Consider the following 18,109-nt stretch of genomic DNA (forward strand, 5'->3'; position numbering starts at 1 on the left):
TTTTTCTATGTTGAACAGAACTGGAAGCTAATAAGGCCGCCACCACCACCACAACAGCTCCTCCAAAACTGCACAGAGCAGCAAGTATATTGGTATGGTCAGGGAGATGTTGAAGCCATGTACATTTGCAAGTGATGTGATTGAGCTGCATAGACAGTTACCGCTTTGCAGGGAAGAAAGCAGTGACTACGTCTGGAAGCCTGAACACCAGTGGTTCTCAAACTTCAGTATGCAGCGGAATCACCTGGAGGGCCTGTTAAAAACCAGAGCCTCTGATTCGGTAGGTCTGGGAAGGGGGCTGGGAGAATTTGCTTTTCTAACAAGCTCCCGGGTGATACAGATGCTGCTTGTCCAGGAAACCACACTTGGAGAACACAGTTCTACACTTTCTCATACACAGGGGATGACTCACAATGGCCACAGTTCCCAAGTCCTTTCTATAGATTTTAATAGTTTAAAACAACAACAAGAATAGCTTTCCATATTATTTATCTGTCCTTGTGCTTACATGCTATCTATTCAACTGGATTGACAATGTAAGAATTACTTTCTTCTATTTCTCTCTGTTCCCCACAAAACCTAACAACTACTTTCTAGATGAAGAAATTTGTCGACAAAATGTGGACATGCTTTGCGTATTCATCTCTGAATCTTTGCTCGTGCCCCCGTCTTTCTAAGCCCTGCTCTTCAATACTCCTCTGGCTGTGCCATAGCACTCAGTGTCTGTGCCATATGTAGGTCCTAATCACAGACCAGCACAAGTGCTCATTATCTTGTCATGAAAGGATGAGCCTGGTCTCCCCAGTTAGAGTCCCCAGGGAGCTCTGTAAGCTCCCTCTCTAATCTCCTTTGCAGCTTGCGCCCCCACCCCCCCTGCTCTCCACCCCGCCAGCTTCTAGCACAGTGTCTTATACACAGGAGACAGCAAATTGCTTTTTACCAACCATGTCAGATTGCTGCCCAGCAGATCTGACCCACAGGCTGCAAAATCAGATCCCTGCTGGGCACCTAACTTGCAGAAAATACATAAGGAGCAATAGCAAGGGGGATTTCCACCCTGAAGAACTTGGAAAGAGGCAAATAATCTACCCTCTGAGAGTTAAACCATAAAAAATATATATATGATAAGGTGTGCCTGGGTGGCTCAGATGGTTAAGTGTCTGGCTTCGGCTCAGGTCATGATCTCCGGATCCTGGGATCAAGCCCTAGATTGAGCCCCAGATTGAGCCCTGCATGGAGCCCTGCATCAGCTCACTGCTCAGCAGGGAATCTGCTTCTCCCTCTCCCTCTGCCTCTCCCCCACACCCCCCCCCCGCTCATGCTCTCTCTCTCAAAGAAATAAGTAAAATCTTTAAAAATATATATATATAAAGTAAAAAATTTAAAAGCAAATCAGAGAAGGAAAAAACAAAGTCAACTTACAGCAACCAGGGTGATTGATTTTGCCCCCTGCCCCTACCTCGAGGGTATTGGGCCATGTCTGACAACATTAAAGGAATGGAATAGCTTGACTATAGTCTGATCTGATCAAAGTGAAAAGACAGGGCTGGTCAGCAATGGACACCCTGGTAAAGGTTGCTCAGGGAGACAAGCATCAGCAAGGCCCAGCCAAGTTTGATCTAGAAGAGAGCTCCTATAAAAAAAATTTGTAAGACAGGGAAATAGATACATTAACTGGACATTCAAAAATATTAAGTAACTTTCTAATTTTTTAAATCCTGTAATGGTTTTCTATTGCCGTGTGACCATCACCACAAATTTAATGGTGTAAAACAACACACATCTGGGGAGCCTGGGTGGCTCAGTGGTTAAGCGTCTGCCTTCGGCTCCAGTCATGATCTCGGGGTCCTGGAATCCAGCCTCGCACAGGGCTTCCCTGCTCAGCAGAGAGCTTGCTTCTCTCTTTCCCTCTGCCTCTCCCCCAGCTTGTGTGCTTCCCCCACCCCCGCCTCTCTCTGTCAAATAAATAAAACCTTTTTTTTTAAGATTTTATTTATTTATTTGAGAGAGAGAGAGCATGAGAGGGGGGATGGTCAGAGGGAGAAGCAGACTCCCTGCTCAGCAAGGAACCTGATGTGGGACTCGATCCTGGAACTCCAGGATCATGACCTGAGCCGAAGGCAGTCACTCAACCAGCTGAGCCACCTAGGCACCCCAAATAAATAAAATCTTAAGCACGTGTGCGCGCACACACACACACGCACACGCACATGCACACACACACACACACACACATTTGTCCTATCACTGGTTTTGTGGGTCAGGAGTCCAGGCATGGTTCAGCTGGATCCTCTGCGAGGCTGAAATCAAGGTGTTAGGTAGGGCTGGGTTCTCTGAACTGGGCGGAAAGGTCTGCTTCCAAGCCACTCAGGTTGTTGGCAGAATTCAGTGCCTTGCTGTTTTAGGACTCAGAGCCTCCCTCTGGTCCTGGCTGTTGGCTAGAGGCTGCCTTCAACTTCCAGAGGCTTCCCCAACATGGTACTTTGTTTCCTCTGAGTGAGCAAGAGAGAGTTTCCAGCAAGACTGGCGCGACAGTCTTATGTAAGTAGCACAGTCGTGGAATCATGTACATGTAATCACATATATCCCAATGGGATATATCTTTGTCATACTTCCTTGGTTAGAGGCAAGTCACACTCAAAGGGAAGTGATTATAGAAAGGCATAAACGCAAGGAGACAGGAATTATGGGGTCACATTTAAAGTCTGCATACCATAGATGTGATACTGGTATTAAAGTAACTTTGTTTTTTTTTTTTAATTGAAGTATAGTTGACATGGTTACTTTCTTTAAGAACCCTCGTATTTTAGGGCTAAATCCTGAAATATTTGCCAGTGAAAGTATATTGATGTCTGTCAATGGGTTTGCTTCAAAGGAATGGGTTTGCTTCATGATAATCCAGAGGGAGAGAAGTAGGTGGAGGCATAAATAATTGGCCATGAGTGAGAAATTTTTGAACCTGGATGATACATTCATCAGAGCTCATTACATATTCTCTATACCTCTGTATGTGTTTGAAATTTTCGGAATAAAATTAAAAAATGAATAAAGAGACAGTATGTGTATTAGTTATCTATTGCTACAAAACTACCTCACAACGTAGTCATTTAAAATAAACATTTATTATCTCGGTTTCTGTAGGTCAGGAATTTGGCACAGCTTAGGCTGGTGCCTCTGGTTCAGGGTCTCAGAGGGCGGAGTCAAGGTGTCAGCCGGACTACAGGCATCCGAGTCTTGACGGGCTAGAGGGTCTGCTTCCAAGGCCATTCATGGCTCTGTTGATCAGCCTCTCCTTAAGGCAGTTCACAAGGGGCAAGTGACTTCTCACAGAGCAAGTGACAAGAGAGAAAGACACACACACATCTACCAAAACATAAAATGCGGTTTTTTTATAACTTAATCTCAGAAGTAACATACCGTCACTGCTGAATATTCTGTTGGTCACACAGACCAACCCTGGTGAAACGTGGGAGCAGACTACACAAGGGTCTGAGCAGCAGAAGATGGGATTGTTGAGAGCCAATTTTGAGGCAAGCTACCACACACAGTGCATAAGGCAAAAACTGAGTGCTGTCCAAGTTTTCCTTGAAAATCCTGTAAATAACCTATAAAGCATAGTAGAGTGATATCCCAGTGAACAAGCGCAATACTGCCAGGTTTTTCTCTAGTGCTGGAACACCTCACTGTTTTGTTGAGTACTAGATAAAGTTGTTGGCTTGAATTATGGACCATGGTTGTTCCAAAAATAAATGTATTTTTTAAATTTTTTTAAAGATTTTATTTATTTATTTGAGAGACAATGCTCAAGAGAAAGAGCACAAGCAGGGGGAGGGGCAGAAGGGAGGGAGAGAGAAGCAGATTCCCCGCTGAGCAGGGAGCCTGATGCTCGAACCCAAGATCCTGGGATCATGACCTGAGCCAAAGGCAGACGCCCAACTGACTGAGCCACCCAGGTGCCCCTAAAAATAAATGTATTTAAAACTAAAATCGCATTTGGCCATGCCATGAGCATATATAGTTAAATTCAAGTAAATTAAATGCATTATGATGGGATTCTAATGCATTGTTAAAATGGGGAAGCTTATGTCTTTGTGACATCTGTCATTTAGGTCCATTTTGCTGACTCTCCTCATTTCAGCTCCACAGTCATGAAGCTGCTTTCTGATTATAATTTATTTATTTATAATTATAATTTGGCTTCCCAAACAGATATGCAAATGGAGAGAAAATGCTCTAATCTAATCCATTCTGTGATTACACTTCTCATATAAAAAATTGGTATTCTGGCTCTATACATCAATCTCTATGCGCTAGTTAAATGTGAATGTACCCCTGAAAGATGGATTCGCTCTTGGTACATTTACATAATAGGCTTCTAAGCCTGCACCCCTGATCCCTTGGACTGTGATGAATTTACAGTCCACCCTACCCATTACCCAAGTAATGCCACCCTAGTGGGTACTGTCTGAGTGACCTAAAAATCTCCCCCAAGTGTGGCAGCCATATTTACCATATGCAGAACATATCCATGAGCTCCCCCACATTTCTCAGGTCCCTTGCTCTTAGATGGGGGTATATGACCAGTTGCAGCCAATAAGCTATGAGCAGAATTGACACCTATCACTTCTGAGGCAAACAGAGTGAGACTTCCATACACTCCTTCCTCCTGCCGCAGCACCCATGGAGGCCACATGTTGAAATAGCAGAAGGCACTATCAGCCTGGGCCCCTGCAGGACCATGGAACAGAACCCCTCCTGACTTGTACTAGACAAGTGATAGGAATGAAAATAAAAGTTTGTTATATTAGGCCTCTGTGATTTTGTAGGGAGGTATTTCCTACATTAAGATAACTCAGTCTGACTCTATGGCAGGTGATGCCGACTTTGATGGGAGCGCTTTTTTCAACCAATGGCAACATTATACTTGAGTGCTGGGATACATCTCTAACAATCTCCCTACACATTCCCCTATGCCCACTCTTAGTAAGATCAGGTAGGTAAGAGGTGGGCAGAGGCCGAAGAAATGGGAAACCTGTACCCTGAAACCCGCCCTACTCATATCAGCAAAAAACTCACTCTGCATAGTATGCTAATTCTAGAAGCTCTTTGCTCCTGCTACCCACAGATGTCATTTCATTTCTTCTTATTTATCTATTTAGGTATGCCTCTCCCGCCCCCACCCCTGCTTCCTCGGCTGCTATTCTGGAGCACTATGGCCCCTACAGCCACTCAACATTTGACCCGGTTGACCCAGTAAACACAGTAAGTATGATCAGTTGCCCTGGCTATTCTGACTCAACTGTTATTTCTAAATGAACAATGTTTTAAAAGTCACTCACAAAAGTGAATATAGAGTTTAAAAATATAGGATGAAGGGGCACCTGGGTGGCTCAGTCGGTTAAGCATCTGCCTTCAGCTCAGGTCTTAGGGTCCTGGGATCGAACCCCGAGTCGGACTTCCTGCTCAGTGGGGAGTCTGCTTCTCCCTCTCCTTCTGCCCCTCCCCAAACCCCACCCCGCTTATGCTCTCCCTCTCTCTATATCAAATAAATAAATAAAAATCTTCAAAAATATAGGATGAAAAGTCAACTCAGATGTTTGAAATAGCAACTTTCATGCAAAAAGAATTCAGAATCACCTCAGGGACTTGTATCCCAAAAATATCTATTAAGAACTTAGAAAGAAATTAAGAGTATGCTTATTGCGATGAGCCCTGGGTATATAGAATTGTTGAATCACTATATTGCACACCTGAAACTAATATAACACTGTATATTAATTATACTGGAATTTTAAAAATAAATAATTTTTGAAAAGAACTTAGCATACATTGGGGAGATAAAATTCAGACCCTTACAACTATGCATTTATATAAAATCATTCATACAATTCAGTTCAAGGTGGAGAAAACTTTGTACTTTGTGAAAACCTTCCAGTGATTCTTACCCGTGGTGTAACCCACTGATAAGTTGGGAGAAGGGGTGAGCTATGTGGCAGGTCATTGGTTACTCATTAAGCTAAAGCCCTGAAGCCAGTGAATTGTTTACTTCATTGCAAATTAGGGGAAACACAAGATTACTGCTAGAATAAATTCACTGTCACATGCCTTAGCAAAAATAAAAATAGAAAGCGTGGTAGCAGTAAGGTGACAAAAATTGGGACACTACGGGAATTTCTAACTGATTAGCTTGCAGTTTTTGAGATGGCTGAGAATTGCCATCATTGAGATCACCTTAAACAAACACTGTTAATGACTTGAAAAAGTCCCCATCCCAAAGTCAATTATAGGTATTCAACATTACAGATTTAACTGAATTGAAAATATGTTAGAACCAATTTTATTAAGGTAAGAGAAGAATGCTTTTTAAGTTACACTCTAAAACTATACATCAAGATAAAGATATTATATTGCTTTTAGTGTTTAATTTTATCACCACAGTAATACATATACATTTTTTGAAATATCTGGGTTTTTGGGTTATTCTGTTATATGTCCTGATTTTTTAGTTATTGAACATGAGTGTGTTCCAATAAGGGAAATAATTTTTTAGGTACATTTAATGACTCCCAATCTTACCCCCACACACGCACACATATGAACAGTTGTCACCTTTCTATCTTCATGACCCATCTTAGTCCATATACATTCATATTGTCCATAGATATAAACATAACATTGCCAACATTTTGTAGTCCACTGTAATTCCCTTTCTTAGTATTGTGTCATGAGATACTTTCCAATATTTCCACATAGTTATTGCGTCTTTTTAATGGCTACAAAATAGTCTATCAGATACTCATACCTAAGTTTAAATGGTTTGATCTTACTCCTCATAAATGTACTCCTCATTCTGTGATTGGTAGTCATAATCGAAGGTGACAACATCATTCTTTGTTACTGGTTACTTCTATGTCAAATACACTCACGGGCAGAGCCAAAACTCCATTAATTAATTAGTCAGGAAGCACGATGAAATTTCCATTAATATGTCTTCATTTTTCTATTTCTAACGTGAGGATGAAGTGAACTGCTCTGCAGGTTTGGTAAAGGCAGCTGCTTACATTTCTTTTTGTGCAGAAAATACTTAGTCATTCAAAATCGCAGCATCGAACCACAACCACCTCTAGGCTGTCAGTGTGCCCTCTAGAACAACAGCAGTGCTGCCCCTAATGTCAACCCGTCCATCAGGACGCAGTGAAATCTCCAGCTCTCCTCCTCGGTGGGAACACTGAAAGGCTAAAGAAAACATAAAACAAGTCACGAGTTAATACTGTTCATCTTCACCCTTTCTAATTCACAGAACATAGTGAAAGACCTCTCTCTCTCTTCTTATAAGCTCCAGAACCCTCCCAGCTCAGTGGAAAGAATAAATTCCTTCCTCTGTCCGTAGCACTGCTCAGCCTGCCCTGTTCTCCTGAGGACCGAGGGACCACAAACGCAATTTGAGCCACAAAACACACTGCTCCACATCTCCTCTTCCTCAGTCATTTCCTCTGTCACTTCCCATAATGTCCCAGACACACCCCGCCCATAGCTTCCTCCCCGCTTCTGTCTGGGAGTAAGTGAGGACCTGTGATAAGATAGAGGCATGGACTAGAAGTTTAAAAAGAGAAAGAGGGGTGATCTTGGCCCTCCTGAGAGAGCCCCATCTTTCCAGGTCTGAAGAGGACAAAGGGAGCTTGTTTACCCATTGTGCTTATCAAGCAACCGAACAGTCTCCACCTTCGTGGAGTTCGGGGCATAAGGGAAAAACTAGCCTCACCAAAGAAAGACCAGCGAACCTGCTATCCCCAAATCAGAGTCACAGAAGCCTGACCCTCCCACTAGATAAGACCTCCCATCCTGGAGGGTCAAATTCCTACTTTGACTATTGGAACTGTGTAGCCTCCACTGGCTGCAATCTATTTCCTCTCCACCCTCCCAAAAGTCATTAGGGGACTTGGTTCAAAAGCAATTTGTTTGATTCAATCCCGTGACTAGCAATGGCAATAAGGAACTTTGGCGATCATCCCATCTCAACTTGTGACATTCTAAATAACCTCAATGGGCCAAAGTTATACGGCCAGTTAATTTTATTCAACAAACATTTCTTGGGCACTTACTGTATTAGAAGTGTGTCTGTGTGTTGGGGGGGACAGGGGTGGAAGATATTCTGAGTAGAGGATTCAGGGTGAAGCAATGTAAAGCCTTTCATTTTCATATGGGTGATACATGACATTTTATTACATCTTCAAATCAATAGTACATGTGAGAAGGAATGCTAGCTTAAAGTTAGAAAATTTTTTTAAAAAATGAAAAAAAAAAAACTATCCTACCATGCATGTCTTTCTTCCCCAATTGCTGGGACCAGTAGCTGCTGAGAACAGCATGTGCAGATCCTTAAAAGAAGTGAAAAGTTATGATACAAAAACAGGGGTGACATTGTGGTAAATTTATAAGCAATTACAACCAACTATCTGGTTTGACTAAACCTTAAGTGACTTGATCATGATGTTGGCCAGGGCCACAGCAGAGTGTGGAATTATGAATGGACACAGAAAGGAAGACACAGAATTTATGGATACGTTCCTCCTTAATAATGTATCTGCTATGTTTTACACTTTCTGCAGCCCGAATTAAACTGCAGGTCTTTTTTTCTAATGTTTTAATTTGAGTCTAGTTGACACACAATGTTACCTTAGTTTCAGGTGTACAACAGAGTGATTAAACTTCTCTGTATGTTATCCTGTGCTCACCGCAAGTAGAGCTACCATCCGTCACCATACAGTGCTATTACAGTATCATCGACTGTATTCCCTGTGCTGTGCCTCTTATTCTTGTGGCTTATTCATTCCATAACTGGAAGCCTGTACCTCCCACTCCCCTTCACCCTTTTCACCCATCCCTCCAACCCCCTTCCCTCTGGGAACCATCAGTTTGGTCTCTGTATTTATAGGTTTGATTCTGCTTTTTGTTTATTCATTTTGCTTTTTAGATTCCACACATGAGTGAAATCATATGATATTTGTCTTTCTCAGTCTGACATGTTTCACTTAGCATAATACCTCTAGGTCCATCCATGTTGTTGCAAATCGCAAAAATCTCATTCTTTTTTATGGCTGCATAATATCTAGTGTGTATGTGGGTATGTGTATATACACACATCTTCTTTATCCATTCATCTATCAGTGGACATTTGGGTTGCTTCCATATCTTGGCTATGTAAATAATGCAATAAACATAGAGGTGCATATATCTTTTTGAATTAGTTAAGCTGCAGGTTTTAATTCTTGTCCTGTCTATCAGTTCATTGTCAGGCCACGGTAAGAAGATCAAGGGTTTCACCTAAATCTTTCTCTAATCTTTCAACGGAAAATATCTCCTTCCTCCAAGGATGAACATGCAAGGAAAGCTGGGAACTCTGACAAAAGGTTCAATTTTCCACCAAGACAACATTTTTAGGCTTTTAGTGCCAAAAGAACTTTCTTTTAGTGAGGCATTTTTTTTCACTTCTTTGTGCCCTAGTTTTAGATCAGTGAATAGATAATTAAAATGAAGAAACAAAATGTAAAGTAATAACTAACAGAAGAGTCTTTGGGGGAGAAAAGGATGGGTTTTCTTCAGGAAAACTTACTAAATATCATGGGAGGTCCACCTAGGATGACCAGTCATCCCAGTTCGCCCAAGACTGTCCTGGTTTTAGCATCAAAGGTCCTGTATGCTGAGGAATCCTTCAGTCTCAAGCAAGCTGAGATGGTTGATCATCCCTGTCCAAAGACCTTCCCACTTTAGAAAAGCATTATTACAGGGGAAACACTTGCTCTCTGTACCAGTTAAAATATTTGTGAAGCATGTGTAAATCCACTAGAAACTTCTTTTCTATGGGGGAGGGTCAAGCTGTACTGTTTGGATGTCATGGGGCATTTTCCTGAGTCTTTAAGAAAATGCTTTGCTGAGCTTTGAATTTCATGTGTTTTGTTTCTCAGAGAGTAACTAGGTCAAAGTCCTGAAACAATCCCAGTCTCTGTCTTCTGTTCAGAGCAGGAGCCTCAGAGGTTCTTCCCAGCCTCCTCCTGCCCTGACCACCATCCCATCCACCGGCCTCTTCTGTCAAGCATTCCCCCCTTTTTCTGCTCAGCCCACTCTTCTCTAAGAGGATGAAAGGAGGAAGCGTCACATTCTTGCCCATCTTTGATTTCATCCCTCTGCTTCTGGTTGGTAGATCTTTTTTTTTTTTTTTTAAGATTTTATTTATTTATTTGACAAGAGAGACACAGTGAGAGAGGGAACACAAGCAGGGGGAGTGGGAGAGGGAGAAGCAAGCTTCCTGCCGAGTAGGGAGCCAGATGCAGGGCTCGATGTGGGGCTCGATGCGGGGCTCGATCCCAGGACCCTGGGATCATAACCTGAGCTGAAGGCAGACGCTTAATGACTGAGCCACCCAGGCGCCCCTGGTTGGTAGATCTTGAATACCCACGTTCCCAAACCCATCCCACCCACCTTGGGGGCAGGTCTGGGAAAGCTATTCCTGTCTGTATTTCCCACCTACAACCCAGGAATTTATCCTTCAAAAAATAAATCTTATTTAGGTGTCAATGATCACACAGGCTGGTCATTGAAAAAAACAAAAGGCTTTGTGACTATAGTGGAAATTGGCCCCTGAATTTTGCAAAGGGCGGATCTGGAAGCATTGGTTCAGGGAACGAGTTCTGTCATTATTATTAAAATAGCTAATAGTTATTTGGTACTTATCATGTGCCAGGCACTGTGCTAAGCATTTACCATGTATTGTTTTTACATAACCCTATGAAATATTACTCATACTTTATAGAGGAGGGAATATAAACTTTATTTTTTTAGTTTTTACTTAAATTCTAGTTAGTTAACAGGTAGTGTAATATTGGTTTCAGGAGTAGAATTCAGTGATTCATCACTTACATGTAACACCCAGTGCTCATCACAAGGGGAATGGAAAGTTTAAAAAAAAGTTAAGTCATTTGCCCAAGGTCAACAGCTAGGCAGCTAGGATGCAAACCCACGCTGTCGGACGTGAGGGTTTAACCCTGCTATATATACTGTCTCCTTAATTCTGTAGTTTTCACACAAGACTTCAGTGAAAGAATGGGGAGGGGAAGATAGGGAAACAAAACAGCTGAAAACCGAAACTTGGGCGCCTAGGTGGCTCAGTTGGTTGGGCGACTGCCTTCGGCTCGGGTCATGGTCCTGGAGTCCCGGGATCGAGTCCCGCATCGGGCTCCCTGCTCAGCGGGGAGTCTGCTTCTCCCTCTGGCCCTCTTCCCTCTCATGCTCTCTATCTCTCATTCTCTCTCTCAAATAAATAAATAAAATCTTTAAAAAAAGTAAAATAATAAAATAAAAAAATAAAAACCGAAACAACCTGAAAGGTCCTGTGAAGGGCACTTAAAGAGCTATTTGTTACTTTCCTCCACTGTTGAACCCTCCCCAGGACCCAAGTCAAAAAGTACCTGTTACAGGGTCTTCAGCCACACCAACCCAGGGTGCAAAATATCTGGAGTAAAAATCAAATGCTTGGGTCTGCCCTCCAGGCTCTCCTTTAAGGGTGAGAATGAGTCCTTTCACCTTCCCTGTGTTTTCCACTTGCGGCAGATCCTCTGTGTTCACCTTCAGGTTCTCCAGGAATGACCTGGTTCATGAATGGGATGGATTAGAACAAACCCATCTCACAGACCACTACACAGACTCTGTAAAGCAAGCAGGGGTGGTGCAGCTTTTGCCCAAACCGCTCAGCAGGAGGGGAGGAGAGAGCAAGTAGAATATCTTCCTCCCTGGGAACAAAACTCTCTGACTGCATAAATCATGGTTTGACTGGACCTAAGCACGGCCAGACAAAGCCAGGGCTATAAATCTGGGTTCTCAGCCCTCCCCAAAGTGCTGCCGAAGCCAAAAATCTTGTTTACCTCTTGTAAGTATCACTGAGCCGGACAAGGAGTTTTCGGGTACCTGGAGAATAGCAGATGTCTTGGACTAGGGTATCACCTATGGCAGTCTGTGGAGACAGACCAAAAACTCCTCAGAAGTGCACCTTGGGTCAAATCATTGATCTTCTCTTTGGGGAACAGCCTCTCATGAGCATCTCCTGTGTGCCAGGCATACCCAATGTCCCCAATCCCAAGAGTTTTAGTTCAGTTTCAGGACTCAAGATGTTGCCCAAGGAAGGCCAGTTTTCTGGAGACCAGAGACCCTTAAGGGGGTTGAGCTCACCCTCTAAGAGCCAAAGACAGGCATTGTTCACAAGTATTACTATGTCCTTCAAATGGGCATTTTCCTCACAAATAAGGAGCAAGACTTAGGCCCAGGGACAGACACACACACACACACACACACACACACACACACACACACCCCCACCCCTTGACCCAGGTCTGAGGGGCCCTGGAGTCAAAGCTCTGAATCACTACTGTCTACTGTCTGTAGAAATGGGGGCCTCGGGCCCACCTCTTAGCATTGTTGTGAGGATTAAATGAAATAATATATGTGGAGTCAGCAGTAACTAGAAGATTCTACATGGCAAGGACTCAGGGCCAGCAGTTTGAATGGAACTGGGGACTAGAACACATCTTAATGCTGCTTTACGTGGCAAGCACTGTTTTCACTTCGATTGTATGTTGCAGATCAGTAACATAGGAAAATTTTCTAAAGATACCTGGATTCACCCTTTACCTGAGACTGCCCGTAATCTTGCTCATATCCTAGAACTTGTTTGTCTGTTTGCTTGTTGACTTGGAGTGCTGAGGGGGATGCTGAGTGGGGGAAGCCCCTCCAAGTCACCCTTTGGCACCCCCACTGGCTGTAGGCAGAGCAAATGAGAATTACATGGTAGTTGTCTGGCTATCATGAGGTTGCTTCAGGTTCTCTAATCTTCTTTAGGTACTGAGATGCTTCCGGTCCCAAAGCCAAGACTCCCTCCGCTTTGGGTGGTGCCTCGGCTGTCTGCCCCGGCGACCACAGCTGAACAATGTCCCTCCCTCTGGAAATGGAAACTCTTGCAGCCAGAGCCCATCTGTTCTCCGGCCTTTCAGCTTCTCCGAGGGGTCATTCAGCCCTCCTCTGCATGAATTCTGATGTCAATTTGAAAGTCTAATTCTCAGCTGAGAATCTTATGACCAGTTTCTAGGAACACAAAACAACAATACTCAGGATACATAACCCTTTATCATCCCCACTTTACAAACGCTGACCCTGAAGCTTAGAGACACTGCGTTAAGTTCTTTCTACCATGAACAAGGTCTGTACTGTGATTATTGTCCATTTTCTTGTCAACTTGCGTAAAGCAGTTCATTTATGAATGTTGGCTTGTCTTCCAAAACCCAAGCCATAGGTGGGGCTGAGTGTAAAATCAGAATCTGTAATGCTTGCTTCTACTCTTTGAAAAACATAGATAATGCAAGACACTAAAGAGATTATAAATGCTGTAGTTGAACATTCACTGAGAAACACCCCAGTGGTACCCAGGATAGACCATTTAGTGAGAACTGGTTTTCTCACTGCAGCCCTTGCCCTGATCCTGATGGGGCCTTTCCTACTCTACAGACTAAGAACTGGGTCATGCAGAGCTGCTGGGGGTGGGGGGGGGTCTGGAATCCCCATAGGACGATTGTAGTGCCTACCTCACCCAGTGACAGTATTAAGTGAGATAATGCATGTGAAAAGCTTAGCACCTGGTACTGCCCAGGGGCAACTCTCAAAAATGTTCATTAGCATGATCGTTGTTATTCTTATGAAGGCCCACCCCTTCCTAGACCTCTTGAGGAAGCCAGGCTATGAATCTCGCCTTCTCTCTCAAGTTGCCAGAGCTTTCCTGTCCTCCTCCATCAAAGCACAGGCCCCTCACCTCAGCCTCATTCTCCACCACAGAAATCCAGGTCGCCCTGCCCAACACTTTCAATTGCTTTCATGCTCGGCCCACCACACAGCAGTCTCTCTTCCCCCTTCCTTCAAGGAGGCTAATCTGGCAATGAAGAGCCAGGGACAACTGCTCAAGCTTCTCACCAGATAGATTCAACATTAAAATTCACACCTCAAATGCACCATGCACTTTTCATCCAAGCTTAGGCTGGAACGCTTATAATGATAGAAGGCCTATCTTTGGGGGTTGTATGGTACTGAATCCTTTTTTTTTTTTTAAGATTTTATTTATTTATTCATAAAGACAGAGAGAGAGAAAGACGCAGAGAGAGATGCGGGGCTCGATCCCAGGACCTCAGGATTACGATCTGAGCTGAAGGCAGATGCTTAACTGACTGAGCCACCCAGGCGCCCCAAATGGTACTGAACCTTTCTGTTCAAACAACAAATGACCAAATCACACGAGCTTAGGTTTAATTCTTTTCACCAACCTTTATCAAGTCCTCCACTTCATGGAAGTCCTAGATGGGGAAAAAGACAAGACCACAGTAAGGCACGCAAGCTGTCAATTAATACGGTTCATGGCAATAGTTAGAAAGAGCTGACCTGCGGGTGGGCAGGATAAAGAGGTAGATCCAGGATAATACTGTTCTCTGCTCTTCTGGCCTTCAGTTCCCCACTCAGAGTGACAAAGGTTAGAGTGTTATTCACATTTTCTGGCAAAAAAAAAAAAGTCTTTGTCAATCAAAAAACTCTTTGAAAGGAAATCAAGAAATAGGAAAATAAACTTTGTTATATATTCACACATCTGTTTTGATCACTACTTCATTGTCTTAGATTCCCTGGCAGTGCACCTTTTCCTGAAAGGAGGGGTTCAGGTTTGGGTGACTGGGGTCCAGAGTAGAGATAGCCCCCACCAGCTTCTCACTTGAGAACCAAGAACATAACTGGTTGGACTTGACATCATACTGCAAGGCTTCAAAGGCCAGCTCCTTTATGCTGACTAACTGTGCCTTTGAGCAAATTATTTAGCCTCCTTAAGTCTCAATTTCCTCATCAGTAAAATGGGGTAATAATTAAACCTACCTCAGAGGGATGAAATAGTGTTTTCTAATGCAGATTTTAAATATCCACCTACAGGGGTGCCTGGGTGGCTCAGTTGGTTAAGCAACTGCCTTCGGCTCAGGTCATGATCCCAGGGTCCTGGGATCGAGCCCCGCATCGGGCTCCCTGCTTGGCGGGAAGCCTGCTTCTCCCTCTCCCACTCCCCCTGCTTGTGTTCCCTCTCTCACTGTCTCTCTCTCTCTGTCAGTTAAATAAATAAATAAAATCTTTAAAAAAATAAATAAAGATCCACCTACAATACTAGATTGTTGGAAATAATACCAGTCTAAAATATGCCAAGGGATGACAAATAGAATATACAAATTATGAACAACAGTCTACTAGAAATAAATCAAGCTTACCCTAAATAAACCAAGCTACACATAAATTTTTTATTTAAAAATTGGACCACAAATTCTTGTATACTAGCCCTTCATGTTACTGATACAACTTGGACCACTCATCTGACCTCAATGTGGGTAACATTTTCAGTGAAAACAAAGATCTGTGCCCTAATTCTTTCCCCCCCCTTAATATTTCTGTAAAACTTAACCATATCTAAAAGGTAAGGAAATTTGGCATTGTTGATTAACTTTCACTGAATATAAAATGTATACTCCAGAGCCCAAAGTTTAATTTTTCTCATTATAAATGGTGGGAGACATCATTATTTGCAAAGCATTTTTTCATATTTTATCTTATCAAATTTTAAGACCACCCTGTGCGGGATCAATCTGAAGGCTATTATTCCAAATCTCTGCCCCACACCAAACAATGTGGGGTTTTCAAAAGGCACTCAATCCAACTTCAGTAAAATCTTTTTTCAAGACTGAGTTCCTAAGCAATATTTCAGGGTATTTGCCTGCCCTCATTCTTGTCCCCTATCCACAGAAACCAAAATTATCTTATTAAGACATATCATGGATTACATTATAGAGGGACCTCAATGTTATCTCCTGCCAGTCACCCCCGCCCCCGGCCCCTGGAAACTGCAGCCACTCCAGATATACAGACTACTCCTCAGGAGCTTTGCATTTGCTGCTGCCTCTGCCCAAATACTCCTCCCACTCGAATTCTTTGCACAAATGGCTTGATATTCTTCAGCCTGAAGGTCCCCTTCTCTAGTGGATGCTGCAGTCCAGCATCTCAACCTTCCCCTCTGAAGGCCAGGACTAGCGAGGCAAGGAAATACAGAGGCATGCATTTAAGGAGGCACCTGCTCTCAGGTGCAGCCTGAAGGCCCTGCCCCAGCTGCCAGGGGTGTTGGTGACTGACTGCTCTCAGCGGAGTCCCACTCTGTGAACCGCCCTTGGGTGAGTAGAGCTACTCTACCCAAAGTCAGGCTGCTTTTCTGGGCGTTGGAGGCTGATCAATGGAGGGTATAAAGGCCTGCACCTTTGTTTCTATTTGGAACTATACTACTTGAAGGATTGTTGCAGTTTCAGATCTCCCTGTGGATTTGGCCTATGCCTTTCTTTGTTGCTACCACTTTGCAGTTCAACGTGTCCCTCTGTTCTATTCTGCTTTCTTTATTCCCTGCCAATATTGACTCCAAGAATACTGCCCACAATTCTCCCAGCATGCAATGTGCTTCCCAGGGGAACTTGCCCTGTAACACCTCCCCTTACCCTCCCCATCTAAGTAACTCCCCAGAGAACCTCCTTTTCCGATGCCGCTCTCCCCACTTACACTCTTACACTCTGTCGTATCATCCTGTATATTTCCTTGCTTACCTTTCTGTTTGTTGTCTACACCTATTCATGGCTGCTTCCATCTCCACTTTTAGGGCATTTCTAGGCATCTCTCCTCTGCCTCATTGCCACAGAGCCCTAATCTTTATTATACTAGATGTAGCGAAGATGAAAACTGGTAGGACTGAGGTGAAGCATCCTCTCTTCACAAGGGAAATGTATATAGCCGTGGCTCATGAATCTTTAAACTTCAAAGTAAAGAAGCTCTTGTGAGGGGCATTTGGCTGGCTTAGTCCATAGAGCATGTGACTCTTGATCCTGGGGTCGTGAGTTCAAGCCCCATGTTGAGCGTAGAGTTTACTTAAAAAAAAAAAAAAAAGAAGCAGCAGCAGCAGCAGCTCTTGTGAAATGAATCTCAGTGTGGGTAGGGACATATTTGGAGCAAAATGTGACTTATGGTTCCCCGATACCACATCATGTGAGACCCCTATTGTGTCTTGCAAGCTCCCCTCCTGTGTTGGTCAGAGACCAGAGAGCTCCTGTTCAGAATAAAATGGCATTCTAGGGAGCAACGACCAGAGCTTCCCAACAGGCCTGGCACATAATCAGAAAGGCCAAAGTTTCGGGGGGCTGTATTTGTTTCAGCGTCATGAATGACATGAGTAGACTCTGTAAAGTCTTGATAGCAGGGACTTTGATTCATCACAAAGAGTGAGAATTTTAAAAAATACTTGCTATTTGCTCAGTGACAGGTTCATAAAAGAAAATCACATTACTTATTTTGTCAAACAGCACAGCCGCGGAAGCCAGGGTAGCGTGGCCGCAGAGGGGAACCTCACTCGCTGGCGTAAACCACCTTAATCCAAAGCAGGAACCTTCAGAGGCGGAAAAGCCAAAGAGAGACGAGATCATTCCCATGCAAGTGGGTCACAAACTTTTCATTTTCTTATTCTTTTCTCAATACTTCCCTAGCATGATTAACAGCTGAAATGCATTGTGAAGGAGGAGTGAAGTCTAGGCCAGCATCCTAGGGCTCCCTGGTGCCAGATCTGAAGCTGAAACATTCAAATTACCCAACACCTGCTCTCCCCAGACAAACTGAAAACCAAATCAGAATCTCCCCCACCTTCTCTCCTGTCCACATGCAAATCTCTCTGAAATATCATTCCCCCACTGGAAAATTAGTTTCTGGTACCGTCCAAGAATGGCTTAAAAAAAAAAAAAAAGCATATTTACTTTGTGTAAAGTTGTCAGTGGGGTGCAGTTTTCGGATAAAAGCAGTTTCAGAGAGGTTCATTTCTCTTGCAATTTTTTGATGCATGTCTTCATCCAATTTCTAAATTAGAAACAAAAGTTCACTGAGACTCCAGAAACACAAATCAGACTTCCTTGGACAGCAACTGCCATTAGTTAATAACACAGCTTATTAATATTAAAAGTTACACTCC

The 18,109-nt window shown here is 43.3% G+C and overlaps 1 protein-coding gene across 3 annotated transcripts in view; it reads right to left on the reverse strand.

Annotated features, from left to right (window-relative positions):
* Positions 1-6,296: 6,296 nt before the first annotated feature.
* Positions 6,297-18,109, reverse strand: part of PBLD (phenazine biosynthesis like protein domain containing) — a 32,560-nt gene continuing 20,747 nt past the window's right edge. For 2 of the 3 annotated variants that reach the window (XM_027596290.2, XM_027596288.2), the window contains exons 2-9: positions 17,898-17,997; positions 17,438-17,536; positions 14,473-14,582; positions 14,358-14,387; positions 11,919-12,007; positions 11,466-11,644; positions 8,316-8,378; positions 6,297-7,236 (exon numbers count right to left, since the gene is read on the reverse strand). In XM_027596290.2, the coding sequence (XP_027452091.1) occupies positions 7,124-7,236; positions 8,316-8,378; positions 11,466-11,644; positions 11,919-12,007; positions 14,358-14,387; positions 14,473-14,582; positions 17,438-17,536; positions 17,898-17,982 (768 nt within the window). In that variant the 5' untranslated portion in view covers positions 17,983-17,997 and the 3' untranslated portion in view covers positions 6,297-7,123. The remainder of the gene's footprint in view (positions 7,237-8,315; positions 8,379-11,465; positions 11,645-11,918; positions 12,008-14,357; positions 14,388-14,472; positions 14,583-17,437; positions 17,537-17,897; positions 17,998-18,109) is intronic. The other variant, XM_027596289.2, reaches the window with a different exon arrangement.

This window comes from Zalophus californianus, chromosome 15 (genome assembly GCF_009762305.2).
Source record: "Zalophus californianus isolate mZalCal1 chromosome 15, mZalCal1.pri.v2, whole genome shotgun sequence".
NCBI lineage: Eukaryota > Metazoa > Chordata > Mammalia > Carnivora > Otariidae > Zalophus > Zalophus californianus.